The 15726-nt window shown below is 45.7% G+C and overlaps 1 protein-coding gene across 1 annotated transcript in view; it reads left to right on the forward strand.

Annotated features, from left to right (window-relative positions):
* Positions 1–3450: 3450 nt before the first annotated feature.
* LOC135913047 (endothelin-converting enzyme 2-like) overlaps positions 3451–15726 on the forward strand; it is a 29132-nt gene continuing 16856 nt past the window's right edge. Inside the window, exons 1-3 of the mRNA XM_070532216.1 lie at positions 3451–3504; positions 11227–11369; positions 14025–14305. Of these exons, the coding sequence (XP_070388317.1) occupies positions 14048–14305 (258 nt within the window). The 5' untranslated portion in view covers positions 3451–3504; positions 11227–11369; positions 14025–14047. The remainder of the gene's footprint in view (positions 3505–11226; positions 11370–14024; positions 14306–15726) is intronic.

Below are 15726 nucleotides of genomic sequence, written 5' to 3' on the forward strand. Positions count from 1 at the left end.
CAGCGATTGTAGGTTTCGCATAGAGCTCCGAGTAGTTATGACTTCCCCTAAATAGCGTCGTTGCAACCCATGACCGAAATAAACGAAAGCAAAGAGGTGCCTATCTCGATGTCAAGGCTGAAGCCATTAAATATGTATACCGCTTGTGCGTGTGCGCACTGTAGATCGCACATGATCTTGTATATCAGCTCGTTTCACTGGTGCAACAAACATTTTAACTCTTATCACCCTATATATACGCAAGTTCGTATTTTCTGCTCGTTCTAAATCTGTGTTTTGAATTCAGGTATGGAGTTCGGCTTGGGCGACGTACTAGAAGATTTAGCATGTATTCAGCTGTGGAGGGTTTAGTCGCTCAGCCTCCTAATTACGCGTATAAACCTTAACTGCAACTTAAACGCTTTGCCATGACGCCTCAGTGCTATTACGTGAAGCTTCAATCCCTTTGGCCTGTCTGTTCACGTCCATGGATAATGCCTTTATTTCTAGTACAGCTTAGAAATTGCAAAGGTTTCGAGGTTTCAAATAGGTCGCCCATAGCCTGTGCTTCTGATAAACCTGAGGCAGTACGCCACAATAGCGGCTCTCATCATTGTGCAATTTGCCTTGGGGGGGTGCGCAAACAACCGAAGGCACAAGTACAGCAACCATCGGAAGCTCAGTGGGAGGTTCCGCTGACATGCCAGAACACTGAGGACCAGCTTCGACTGGTGAACAGAGCCAGGCTCATTTGTAGAGAACCGTGATTTCCTGGGAAAAGGAGAGCCGCCTGCCTAGACCAACACAACCAAGGTTAGTTCCTATATGAAACGATGTAAATCTCTCAGTTGCACGGTGGTGTTGCTATCAAGTAAAAATTTGGATCAGACCCTGTATGGGAGATTGGCCAAGAGTTGGATGGAATACTCCAAGCGGTAATCTGATATGGAAATCAGCCGCAATAAGAATCGATAGTAGCAAATTATCGGTTGTTTTCAATGTTGCCGACACGAAACACGTTAATAAGTACGTATATGGATTATGCATTTCGACCGCGGACACAGCTGGATTCCAAAAAGCGATTATTAGGACAAATAGCCTAGCGACAGTCACTGGGGCAGTGCGGCAATTTGTGGTGTCACTAGTTGGTTTGGCAACCGCTGTTTTTGTGCTATACCGAGAAGCAACAAATGCATTGCTTGCTTTGCGTCTCAGTGCACCTACGAAGCATTGTAGGCGTCTGTGTGTGTCTTTTCTTAAATTTGCGCGAACAATCCGAAGTCGCCACAAGTACAGCTACCACCAGAGCAACTGTGTTAAGTCTCGGTAAATTAGCCGAGATCACGTGCCCAGGTATGGTATGGTATGGTATGGTATGGTATGGTATGGTATGGTATGGTATGGTATGGTATATGGTCAGTTCTGTCAGACGAACAGCCAGGCTAACATCTGCAGCATACCATTGAAAGCTGCATCTCTCTCTTTTTCTTTTTTTTTTGCTCGTTCTAAATCAGTGTTCTGAATGCTGGTATGGCATTCGCCCTAGGTGACATACTAGAAGATCAACATGCATTTACATGGGGAGGGTCTAGTTACCACACTATTTCCTCGCGGTTGCTTTGTTTGTTCCACTCCATCCGGCACAGGGCTCATATGCACAGTTCATGTGCGGTTCATCGCTCTTTGAAAGCTGTTCAGTTGGCGGTTTTATACGTTGCTTGTCTACGTTTTCCTGGACATGAAGCCTGTGTCCACCCCTCTTGGAAGCTTTTCATGTGTGAGTTAGAGCATGGACCGTGCGTGGAAAAAAATGTACGTCATAAACCAGCCCGGATTATGAGACTAGGAGAGCGCTTCCCGGCTGTTTTCGCGGTGGCCAATTTCTATGTCTCTCCGAACAGAACCTCTTGGTGGACTCCTCGCGCACGCATGCGATGTTGGGTTCCACTGAAGATCCCATTTCAAGGCGAATGCTTGGCTTGCTTTACCTTTGTTCATTTGAGTTTCTCGAATTCCGTTGATATGCGGATAGTGCAGGTGCTCCTGACAACATCACGGAGCAGGAAAGATGTCCTTCATTTATCAAGGAACCGTGGGCCGGTATTCATATCTTACGGCACCACACCGTTGCATCGGTCTGCGTTAGGGGTTCCACCATTCGTGATTGCGACGGATGTGGTAAGAACACGATTTCGCTACGTAGGTAAATTCGCGCAAGTCTTACGTGAGAGAAATTTTGCAAATATGCGCCTTGGTTTCCAACATAGCTGTCTCCTTGCCGCTGAAAAAAATAATCGTAGTTAAAGATTTTCGTTGCCTTTTAGTAATTCCGTTAATTGTATATGTATATGTAGATCCTTGGAAAATACTGGCACGTTTCCACTCTGAGGGATTGGCCAAGAATCGAGTAGGTCGAAGTAAAATGTCAAATAAAAGCGCAAAATTTTATACTGGCTAAGCTAGAATCGAAAGATAGAGATTGGAGAGCCGCTCATTGTACAGTATCTTGATAGTGATGATGAAGGTGGCAATCATAAGCACTAGTACATACAACAGTGTATCGACCAAGAAGCGGCTGATTGTTCTATTGAACAATAAGGGAAAAAAGGGGGATAGTAGCAATTGTAATAGTAGTAATAGTAGTAATAGTAATACAACTATTATTATTTTAAGTGAGTATATGCTCAAGAATAGAATAATAAGGAAAATAGCACGTTGTTTAGGTATCAGTAAACTATTGAAAACAAGGACGAATTACAGATGTTGAGGTGACTGAACCAAATGTTTTTCTTAGTGCGCATACGTCCGTCTGCTGATTTGTATTTTCTAGCTTCGTTCTTTTTCTCGTTTTCATCCGAAATTATGCAAAATCTGGAAAGAGCACGTCGAGATAACGTAGTCATGTGGGAAGTTCTTGAGGTGCTGCCTTGATTGCAGATCTTCAAGCGGTAACGTCCTTTATTTGCCAACGTGAAGGAACGTATTTTGGCGCCTGTCAGGCAGAGGTCGATTTTTCCATCCGTCGTCTTCCCTTTCCAATTTCACGTCTTAAGCTACGCGACGTACTACTGCACGCTGTTGCAACGCTTCCTTTCTGCACCTGTGCAGATATATATATATATTTTTTTGTCGTTGCACTGCAGCTTCTCTTCGCCCGAACCTGTTGACAATTTTTTAAATTTATTTTATTGTATTATTATTATTTTTTTGTATCGCGGCACTGCAGGTTCCCTTCGCTCGGAGTGCACAAATGAACCTGTCGACGCCGGGTCGTCGGGTAGTCCCTTGGGCAAATGGTCCTGGGAGGCCGCCGCGCTGAGGCCCGCACCAGCTTTCCGGGTTCAAGCTCTAGCCCAGCGAAGATGGCGGGATTCGCGTGAAGTCAGGAATAATCCCCTTGCGGACGTCTTATTGTTAGGACCGCCTCGTCGTGCTCGCGCACCTCACAGCCTTGTTTGTCAAGGTGGGATTCAAGAGAGGCCCGTCCAATGTCTTTCTCCGACACGAATTTGGAAAACGAACTCGGTGAGCAAAGAAAAGTATGGAAAATGCGTTTCTTTCTTTCATTGTCTTTATCTTTATAGAGGGAGAAGAGAAAGAGGTGGAGAGGATGGGGGGCGACACAAGAAGCCTCAGAAAATGTACGTGCGTGCTCGCGCACCTTGGTGTTAGCAACACCTGTACACAATTCCTCCTCGGCTCACACAAAAACTTATTTCGCTTGTCGAAGTGCGGGTTGTCGCAGATATATGAGTGTGGGACACATTATAAAGGAGTGGACGGACGTTCTACATCATAATAGCCAGTAAATTGCTTTCAGTGATGGGAAAAGCTGGAAAGGCTACGTTGGCATTCGCCAAACCAGTCTTTCAACAACTGCTAAATGCGAGGCCCTCTCTATGCGATGAGCAAGTAGAACACAAAGAATCGATGGGTTCAGCATATATATATATACACACACACACACACACACACACACACATATATATATATATATATATATATATATATATATATATATATATATATATATATATATATATATATATTTCAATCATATGAGACAATCAGACAGTGAAGTCAGGGAAACAGGGAAAGCATAGCGTTACTTAGCCGTTGTTTTTAATTTAAATGTGGAAGCAATCTGGCACCGTGAAATGAGAGTGGACTAAAGAAAAGCTTGCCCGCGGGTCAGATTGAAATCCACATCCTACTGTTTCTACATTAAAAACAAACATAGCAGTTATCGTTTCCTATTCTTTCCCTAGATTCTGTCTCTCATTGCCTCGCATTGTTGTAAATAAACAAAAATTGCCATTTTGTCCTGCTTATTGTTTTCGCTTTCATTACATCCGTCACATAAATCCAGCAGATAATGAAGTCAGCACGCACCGACGCCGACAAATGGCTTCCCATTTTCATCCGGCTTATATTTGCTACTAAAATAAAATAGAACCCCTCATTTTCTCCCTATCTTTCTTCCTCTAGCTGGTTCTATCGGCCTTGCGAGATAATGTTTCGACTGTAAAAAAATAAATAAAAAAAACATAAACAATACACTGTTTGTATTCAACGCGAAACCCCTACGACATTAGGTTCAGATACACTCCTTATGTTTCTGCTTATTTCCTTTAACCTTGTATTTATTTTCTACCTGCACATTGATGATTTGCGCTGTTCTAATATGATGTCAATACGTGAGCAGCTGGTAATAACTTGACTTTAACGAATTCAGCTGACATGCGCATTATTGTTGCGGTGTTGGTTCTAGTTTCTGTTTCGCGCTGAGTGACAGTAATCACACAGAAATTATAACTTTCGTATACATGCAAGAGGAAGTGCGTGGCAGTAATTTCACAAGTTTTATACAAATTTATTTTTTTAATGTTTGCTGCTGACGAGCCGAGTAATTGTTTTCAGACTTCGGAGTGTCTTGTGTCGGACTACAGAGATAATCTAAGGCATCGGTATGAGTTCGCTCGGGGCGCTTTATCCGGGTCTTGTGTTTACGGGGACGAGCAATCCACGGTAGGCCTCCCGGGGGCAACGTCTGTCGGTGACACATGCCCGCAAGAAAATAAACCTTGTCGACGGTGACGCATGCAGTATTTATCAGAAGGCAGTCGCGTATGGCCGTTCGACCGACAAAGCAAAGGCAACCTGTACGGCAGTTGCCGATGCGGGTTTCAGTTTTCGTTTTTTATAGCGAGAACACCTAAAACAAATAGCGTCGAAGCATTCATACTGCTATTCAATTGGAATAGGACCTGTCGTTCGCTGGTTCATCTTTTTTCCTGCCTTTGCCCAAGCGCCCTAGGCGTCCAGTGAAGATTGCGGAAGCAGCTCATGGTATTTCCATTCTACGGCTGAATGAAGAAACAAGTTTGGGATATGAAAATTTAAAAGTAATATAGCCTTTCCAAAATATAGCACTTTCCAAAATAAAAAGAAATGCCCTGAATGTTGGGAAAAAAAGGCGACACCCAGAAAAGATCGAAAGTTTTTATAGGCCGCTAAGCTGCTACACGGCCTTCGGCTTTCTCGAAATGAGATACTGTGCTGGATCACCTTCGACTAAACAAACAGGCAGACAGACAGACAGACGGACGGACGGACGGATGGACGGACGGACGAATGTTATGAGCGTCCCCTTTAAAGTGGGTTGGTACGTTGCGCCACTAAACCCTTCTTCTTTTTTTTTCCTAATGTCCTAGCTGTCTTTTTGAAACACGCCCTCATGCACGCATGCACACGCGCACCCCCCACCCCCTCTACACACACAGACACAGACAGAATTCGCAGCAACAAACTTTCTGAACCACTACTGGGAACTCTGTACGCCTCCATCGTTTGTGGTCTCCCTAGTTTTCTGCCACCAAACCTCCAATCGACTCTTGCTAATCTCTATTGTGGCCATGTTTACTTTCCCACTGCTATCCCTGAAGCCAAGGGCTCCAAGGAGGCCAGAGGAACCTAAACCAAGAGCTGGGTAGATGCATTCACATTCAAATAAACATGTCCATCGTTTCCCTAGCGTTACCGCGCCAAGTACATGCTTCTTCTTACTTGGTATACTTCGCATTGTAACGGCGCGTTCTAAGGCATACCGATCTCGTTTGGAAGAGTAAGGAGCTTCCTTGTAGGGTGCGTCGACCTCTGTCAAGCCTTTCTTCTGGCTTTTTGTCGATGCACCCAACATCCTCATGACGATGTTAAATAAAGAATTGAATTGAATTGAGTTATATATTTTCTCTTGCCAGTCGCCCGTCCTCTTTCACAACACATTCTCTTGAACAACCGCTGATCAGTTCTGTGTAGAGCTTTGGCTTTCAGAGATTTGGCTTTCAGCTGGCGCTCATGTTATCTGTATTGTAAAACTCTGACGTATTGATTATTCCAAGATACTCCTTTCTTTCAAGAATGGACACCGCCACACAAATGAGAGTGCCGCGAGCATGTTTGAAATACTTTTGCGCCAGCATTTTAAAGAATCTTTGGTAACAGCATTCGAAATACTGTTGTATTGACGCTGTCACCGTGGCTTTTTATTTCGACAATTTTAACGAAAGATTAAAACCTGAAGGCTGCTGGGTTGTGTGTCACTTAAATTTTGCTACAAGGTTCCACTTTTGTGGGAGAGAACGTTGAATAAACTACGTGTTTTGTTGCTCGTTTGGTTCACCCAATCTTTAAAGGGACACTAAAGGTTACCAGAAAGTCAAGTTAAAGTGATAAAGCAATGCTCTAGAATGTCTAAGGCGTCAATATAATCGCAAATAGAGCTTTAGTAACCGAGAAATTGAGGTAAATGCATGACACGATTTGAGACCCCACAGCGACATTCCGGTACAAGCCCGATGACGAAAGCACTCCTCATCATAATTTATGTGACTAGTACTCAACTACTCGTATTAAAAAGATAATTTCATTAGATTATAAGACGGAAGAAAATGCTACTTGTCTACTTCTATTCGATTCTAAGAAAAAATAACATTTTGACGTTACCCTTGAATAGTATGGGTGATCGAAAGGTTTCCTTTTCGCTAGAGTTTGCGCCGCGCGCGCTTTGGAGTTTCAGTTGTTTCTTTATCGCGTCGTGCTGCGGTAGTCCTGCTGGCTCGCGAAACTTGCATTTGGAACAAGCAGCGAGAATGCCATGCCCGTGTGATGTCGTAGGATGCGCGAATGGTCCGCGGAACTTGGCCAAGGGCAGTTGCAGCGGCGAATCCACTGTTACTTATCACTGTGTGCCAACGACTGAACCTCTCCGTTTGAAGTGGTTAAGTGCCGTACCTCTGCCACAGCGCGCTGACAAAGAGTCGAGAAATCACGTAGTGCGCTCGCTGCACTTTCATCCAGAGGATTACGAGTTCAACGCCGAATTACTGAAGTCGCGTGAAGTGCCTTTCAAAGCAGACCGTCGTCGTAGTAGTACGCAACGACGCCGGCAGCGCGAGCCCTCAACAGCAGGTCTCATTCATCAGTGCTTAAATCGCTGAACTCGTGCCCAGCGTCGCGAGCTAATGTGTCGTTGTCAGGGTCAACCATTGCAACGAGCGTCGAAGTTGGCGTCATAATAAAGAACCAGCTTATCGTCGTGCGCTTTCCCTTCCGCTAGCCACCACAGTTCCGCTTTCGCGCTACTGTCGGCTCTGTTTTGGCTCTGTTTCTGGCCGCGCGTTTGCGTTTTGTGCAGAAAAGCTGTAGCGCCGTCTGCGGGAGTCGTTCTACTCACCGACGGCGCAACGTCACTATGAGACCATGACGACAATACTCCTTGATCGGAGGGCGGGTGATTTGAACTACGCTAGAGGTACGCGGACGCTTCAGAACGCATTTTCTCTTAAAATAAGTCTCTTCTTCGCATGAAACAGGCGTTTCGAGGCTTCTGGAATTGTATTTCAACAGTCCACGTTGACTTAATATTAAGCTTTAGTGTCCCTTTAATGCACTACACAGACAGAAACCAGTTTACTTCACAAGAGCAGCTCGCTTCACCGATTGCTGAAAGCTGACGTCGTGGTTTTCATTTTCTCATTGTTAATTGAAATATTAACAAAGTATAAACCATTTGGATGAGTCCCCCTTCATAGTATATATAAAAAGCGTAAAACAGTTGAAGCGTTACCTTAAATGGGGTGCAAGCTTTGAACTTCGGCTTTGAGTAGTACTACAAAAGGCAAAATAAACGGGCTAGTTCATCACGTATGTTCTTTAGAGTCTGCGCCTAGAAGCGTTCGAAGAAAGCAGGGAACCGCACGATCTGTAAATGATAAGCCAGATGTCATGGACATGCTGGCATACGTCAGGTTTACGCCTTCGAGGTGAAGCGATGTGAGAACGCGGTCAAAATTCCCCAAGAAAGGGCAGAAGTGCTTTTCACATCGGAATGCTGCCTCTCCCTTTGTATAATCTGGCCCAACGTTAAAAAAGTTGCAGCCATTGTGATTTGAAGACCGCGGAATCAGTGAACTTTCCCTTGTAACAGAATACTGAATTAGAGCATACGCGTAACTACGCGGCTTCGCGCTCTTACCATGCAGTACTGTACGTTGAATTGATGCAGGTTTGCATTTACGCATTATTGTGAGAGTTAGCTTGCTCCATTGCGCTTGGCAGCTCTGTGAAAGGGGCTATAAGATACGGCGCCTCTGGTATTGTGTCCTGACATCTTGCAATGTCTTGTACTGCGAACAGATATTCCATTTAGGAACAAATCCACTTGCAGGATGCACACTTGGCCCTTCCACAATTTTTGTTTCTCTCTCTCCTGGAGAGCTTTGTCCATGGTATTCGCTCGGTAGTCATTCATTTCAGTGAAGAATGAGTTTGGTAAAAATATTAAGGAGATTTCGTCATAGGCAAAATTTGAGATTTTCAGGCTGAATCAAATCCGCTTCTTGTTCGAGGTTTTAAGACTTGTGGTTGTCGCTGGATCGGGCGCAAGACAAAATCAAAACTGCAGCGAGTTCTTTATGTCAAAAATTCAAAATACTGACCCTGTTGACTCAACCCTCATAAATTACTGGACAGGCCAGATGACAGAACCACGATCCAAGAATTAAAGTTGTTATGTGTGTGCGTTGAGTTGAATGTGCGCACCAGACAAAGGTGTGGTATCAATGCGATTAGCATTCCTATGGTATTCCGCGCACTTTCCGGGGGCTAACTTTCTATCTATATCTATGTCCGTCTCTAACTCCTTTTCCCGCAGTCCGATATCTCGGTGCTCGCTCGAATCGAACTTGTGCCGAGCGCGGACTTCACGGTGGCGCCGATAAACGGAGCAACATTTGCATTGGAAATCAGCATGAAGCAGTAGCAGTGCAGTGCAGAGCGGTGCGGTTGCATTTTAATCAGCCGATATTGGGACGCGAGATTTCGACCAGCCGAATGTACCGTCAGAAAATCTTTGAAATTTATCCCGTGCACATGCTGGGCAGAATCGAATGCATTCATCCGGGTTCCTCAAAGACATCAGCCGGACGCTTTGCACTAGGTATGCGCCGCTTTTCAATGAACGTCTTTCAACCAACAATGCATTGGGTATGTGCAGCTCTACGATGAACCTCTCGCCAACTTGGGTCACTGGACATTTGCGTGCGTGACGAAAGAGGAAACAACTCGCAGCGTTCGCGCGCAACGACGCGCCACACACTTAGGAGATCATGTGTGGACTTATTGGCAGCGCTATTAGATGACGCAGCGCGTGCAGAAAAAAAGGGCAAGAATGCAGCCCGGCTGCCGCATGATGTGCTCATGGGCGCATGCACTGGCGTGTCATGAATTTTCGAGGCCACGCGCAGACTTCGCGGCGGCACCGCTAGATGGCGCAGAGTGTTCTTAAATAAGCCAGATGGAGGAGCCCAGCTGCAGTGCACGCCTCATCCATAAGGCGCTTCGATGGTGACGATACTTTGTGTCGCTATATTATTTGACTGCGTACCGTTCACAGCCATCAAGAGATTTGTTCTGCCGAACTTTCACTTACTTAATTATTTTCAGAGGGAGGAGGATGAAGAAACGGTAATTGTATATGGAAGGAATTACATAGGCAAAGGTGACAGGTGTACACAGAAGTACGTTACGTATATAAATAAAAAAATATCAGTTATGCATTTTCGCAAACTGACTACTGACACGTGCACGTGTTTATCTTTATCGAGTGACCACGTTTCACCGCATAATAAATGTTATGGCACAGCGCAGGACGCGCCTGCATGTATCGGAAGTTTCACGAATGTTATCGATGGTTCCATCCGATGTCTCTTGCCACGGACCCTTGTGTAATCTGAGTTCATGTATGCGCGACGCGAATGGTGTGGAACTTTCAGAAAGACACGCAGGCACCAGCAATTCCTCTGGAACTTATATGGCTGATGTATACAAGCCGCCGCGCTTGACCCGATGATCAGATTTTCGACGATCGCCGACTGTGTTCGCCGTCTTCGTTGAGCTTTGAGTGTAGCCTGTTTTTATGGGCACAGGTTCGCCCAGTTAAGTTAGTTTCACCATTTACAGTTTTGTTGCTGTGCCCTCGACCATCACTCCCACGTGACACTATTTTCCTCAAAAAGCCTACAACGGATAGGTATACCGTTTACATAAACCGAAAGCCTATAACCATAAAAATAAGTATGCAGCCTTTTACGTAAAGAATAATGCATTAAGATGTCACGTGCGTTGTATTTGCAGTGTTAGAGCCACCTTCCGAAACGCAAGGGAGCCATATCCGTCTTGCACAACCAGAGAATGGGATCTATGCTTATCCGTGCTTGTACCTAAAATGTCCCTTTAGTTTTCTTCAATACTAAAAAGAATTCACGATTTATTGCTTTGCTCGGCATGCACATCCTTTCACCCAATCGTTTGTTGCTCGCAAACAATAAACACAACGAATCTCACTCTGGCTACCGGCAAACTGCCGTTGATGAAAAATGTCTCGAGAAAACACTCCTTTGTACGCCTGGCGGCCTCAATCAATTTAATGCCACCACGCTGTTAGGCTTTGCAATAGCCCTGATACTTCGAGCGCATGCTGCACAATCTTCCCCAAGGTCATAAATAGCCTATACACCGTAAAACCGTAATTTCACACAACTTAAGAATATTACTTGGAATAAATTAAACAATAGCAAAATTATTTATACACTGCTAATAACGAGCCCCTTACTTTTCTTATGCGATTAGTGGCGACGTGCTTGCCCAAAGATGGTGACACGCTATCCCTGTTCACGCGCCGCCTAGATTGAAGAAAGAAGAAGCAGCTCCTGATCTCGTGCTGTCCGAGCCACTTTCTCATTCTGGGCTGCTGCTACAGGACGATTGCACTGAATCTAACGCAGCTACTGTCCAGCAGTGGGGCGCCAAGAAGAATAACGTCACATTAGGTAAGTAAGATGTTTTCGCCTTAGATAGACGCCTAAGTCTGCTGCGGAGGAACGCATATTTTGCTATCCTGCTCGTACAACGGATTCAGCGTGTTAACAAGTAGTAACCGTTCTTGGAATACGTAGCACAGTTCACACAGATCACGCGACAACCGTTGTCTGAGTTGGTCTCATCGGAAAAGTAACTTTCGCTTTGCTTTACGGCGCTAGCGAGAGGTGCCGGTTATTTATGTCATCCTGTGTGCTCTCTTCGTCATCACGCTAGACACGTGCCTCAGGAGTTATAAAAAAAAGACGGGTCTATTCCGGAGGTGCCGTAAACTAGTACAAGGCCACACAGACACGCTAACGCCACAAAGGCGGCCACACGGCTACGTACACGCAACGTCTGCTTCTCTTCAAACCTTCTGCCAACTGCCTACGTGTGACCCAGGCGCCACCAAGGTTTCCCTGTACACAGCGAGGCTAGCGCTACAGGGTGGGGGGGGGGGGCGCTAAGATTATGCTAGCATGTGACCGGAGAGCACGGATGTAGTGTGCATAGTCATGAAATATCTGTAAAAATTACCGCTTGTAGTACACAGGTTTCGAAAAAAAAAAACGAATTCGATGAGCGCATCATAGCAATGTCTGAACGAGGAGCGTCTAAACTGTTTCCCGTTGCATCCGTGCTGCTCGAAAATTCTGGAGAGGTACAGGAACTCGCAACATGATTACCCTGAGATTTCGACTGCCAATGGTGCTCCAGGCGTGCGGTGCACAACAGCATTGCGCAAATAAGCACTCATGGGCTATAGTTGTAATGTCTTCTTTTCACAAACGTTGTATATCCTCAACCAGTGAGCGGCGAAAATGAAAATAAATTGGTTTCCCTAAAAATATTTCTCATTGCCCATCTATGAAGGAATACAAGCTGATGCAGTAAGATTTCTGAAAGATTTTGGAACTTTTCAAGATGCCCTTCTAACGTGGCAAGCAGAGCTGACAACCAAGTCCTTTTTACGTGGTCGCACGGGTTTGAAGAAAAGCTCGTCTTCTCTGCTCCCCGTTTCCATTTTACTTAACGGCTGCCAAGTAATTCAAGTAGCTTTATAAAATTTTATGTAATTCCAGAGTCCCTTGCTCATTTATACCGTACAGTGTGGATCCGCGATAGTTGAGTCACAATCAAGGGCACAATGAATATATTTTTTATTGCTTGGATTTAAGCTCCGTGCGGAATGCATTTTTCTTTGTTCCTGTTATTATTGGCACGAACATCGAGTGACAGTCTTGTTTCTTGCGCAGCCCTTACGTTTCACGTTCTGAGATGATCGGGGACGAAATTCGAAATAAATCAGAAAAAGAACTGGAAAATAGCGCATCACAAGATTCATGGGTTTCATTACAGATCAGTTCAGAGCATAAATTTAGTTACAAGTTGAAAAACTGAAGTGTCTGGAATAATTTGAAATAATTAGAAATCACTGATTACCGCACACCAAAGCACGGAATCGTTGACTTTAGAGACCCGCCACGTGAGCATGACTTTGGCGAAATTCCTGGAAACCCGGAAGTAGAAAGCGAAAGTAATGACGTAACTAATGACGTCACACACGAAAAGGTGGCATGACACCTAACCGGCTAATTAATGGAAAAGAGTTGTCTAGCATAGACTGAACATTTGCCTAGCAGAACGGATCTGACGTCACTTCCTACATTCTCGCTTCTCCTCTCCCGGCGCGCACCTGCTCTCTCGCTCGCTTGCTCGCAACAGCTGCGCGCGCGCTCGTTGCACGCTCTGACGTCAGCACCGGAGAGGGAACATAAGGTGTGCTTCCGGCGCCACTCGTTAAGGGGAAACGCCCCGCATGGTGAAGCGCACTGCGCTTCCTCCTCGCCTTCCCTCTCTCGTCGCCCTCATATAGTGCTAGGGGAAGAATGTTCACTCGCTTGACTATAACACCACCAACGCCCAGGTGCGAGTGACATTAAGAGACACGTTAGTCAAAGATTAGGGTCGCCTACCATTTTTGGCCAGTTCTGCGGCCAGTTTGGTTCGCAACATTTCGTTTGCACGATAGAAGGGCTTGACATTCGAAGAGTGTATATTATACGCGAAATTTGGGATGAGAGAACTGTTTCTCCGCGTTTGTTGTTGGATGCTGTTGACACCTTAACGTTATTTAACAGGAGGATAATTTTAATTAGGATACTGATTCTAATCGTCTAGTGCACTGAGGCGGCAAGTAAAACAATCAAACACATTTATGTAATTTGAGACTGCAAATTGCCTTGAGAAGTTTAATAACAAATAAAAGATAATAAAAGCTAACTCGTAGAAGGCGAAAAAAGAAAACGTTGTATAGTACCCTTAATTTCCCACAGAGCTGAATCCTGATATTTGTGGCAGGTTCAACTTTAACGTAAAAGTAATGTGTGAAACGGTGGGAAAATAGAAACGCTACAAGAACAAGTACATATAAAATTTTGCATTATACTGTCTGCAGTGGCACCTGAAAGGCATACTTGCATGGGAATATTTTTCCGTGCACTGTAGGCGGGAGCACATTACGATTGATTTTCTCAAAATGAAGCCCGAGCGCAAGGTTTTAGTGAAACGACTCTTTCCGCTCTACGACGGGACTTGGGTTAATAGATTATCTTTCTCTTAAGTTGCCTGTGCATACCACAGAACGATGGACTCCAGAACGAAGAGCAGTGCGGACCCCGAGCAGTGCAGTTCCGCTGGAAACCCGTCGACTAAGAGTCTCAAGGGCTCGACAGACTCTGTGCCAGAGCTGGCGAACAAGCAACCGACGGCTGCCCAGGACCCCTCGAAGGGCCGTCCTGCTCATCAAAAATCTGCTGCAGTGACGTCAACCGCGAACCCGGTGCAACATCCATCTCCGCAGTCCAAGAAACGGGTGGCTGGAGGAAGCGAGCTGACAGACAAGGTGAGAGGCACTCAAAGAGTAGCGTTTAGGCTTAACCCGTCGCAAGCGGCTTCAGCTTGCACACTGTGCCCGAAAATAGCACAGCTTACGTGTAGGGTGCGGCTACGGCCGTGCCAGCTCACCGCTGATCACAAAAGACGACGACAACGTGCTTCGTGACAGGCTCGCAAAATCTCGGCCCACAAAATTGCAATACGCCTTCCCTACGTGCTTCCGTAGCCAGAAATATTGTTCCCTAGGGACGCATTTAAGGAAGCTTCGTCTCCAGCCTGACGTCACGGAAACAAGCGACCGTTAGCTGGCACCTCTTTCATTGAGTTTAGCAATGTAGTAGTGGTAACTGCATTGTTATGGCATCTTCGGCTGGTCGTTCCAGAGTGCACTAGATCGCACTCGCTAGCAGCGTTGTCTTCGACTAGTCGGAAGAGAACGCGCGCCTTGAGTTCGGCTGTTTCTTTTCAATTGCTTTCCTCCCGCATCCAGTGGCGAGAGCGTTTCCGCCACGTCATCACAACACAACGTCTCCTTTGTTGGTGACTGATCAAAGTAACCTAGGCCGCTACATTCTGGCGTATCAGCGAACACCCGTCTCACCAGTGCGTCAACCGTTTCTTCCGGCAGCGCTGGGAGCTTTAGCTAGACGAAATCGGACGCTTGCTGTAGTCACACGGTTTCGCCTCCGCTATATCCACCTCCGAGAGCGAGTCACATGTTCGACTTGCGTGCGTGTTCTTCTGAGTCGACAAACGCCGGATCTGATAGGCTCTGACTCTGAGGATGGAGGCGGCCAATTGAAGATGCTATTAGATTGTTACCATATATTCGGTGTTGCGCTGTTGCAAATGATAAGCGAAAAAGAATCTCCACTGCTCATTCTTCAGGCTATTGTTGAATGCGACAATTAGTTGTCCGTCGCCCTGCGTGATGATAACCGTAAACCAGAGGTTTATAGAGACATATTAATACGACAACGTTAAGGGCCCAGTGTGGCAGAAAATGCTGCGTAGGCGCCCCGCGTCCAGCGTCGACCAACCTTTTGGCAACAATTATCTCGACCCACGCTACGCAACCACGCAAGCCCTCCATGTAGCGCAAAGGAGTTACTAAACCAATCGAATTTTTCAAGCTAAAATACGTGAGAAAAAGGGTAAAGTAGGACTGAAATACGACCTATACACTTGATAATGTTGGATTGTGATTTGAATATACGAGAAAACATAATTGTGTTACGCGGAAGATTAAAATACAAACCCCCTTACAGCGTTTCTATTTGCGCGCCCGGCGCGTGCAGATCTCTCGGGACATAAAGCGGCGCGCCCGCTTCCTTGAAACACCTACAGATGACGCTAACCTACGCCGCATGGCCACGCAAGAGTCCTCGTTTCTACCAGGAAGCTCGCCTTCGTGCACAGCATTTGCCG

The sequence above is a fragment of the Dermacentor albipictus genome, chromosome 1, assembly GCF_038994185.2.
Source record: "Dermacentor albipictus isolate Rhodes 1998 colony chromosome 1, USDA_Dalb.pri_finalv2, whole genome shotgun sequence".
Taxonomy (NCBI): Eukaryota; Metazoa; Arthropoda; class Arachnida; order Ixodida; family Ixodidae; genus Dermacentor; species Dermacentor albipictus.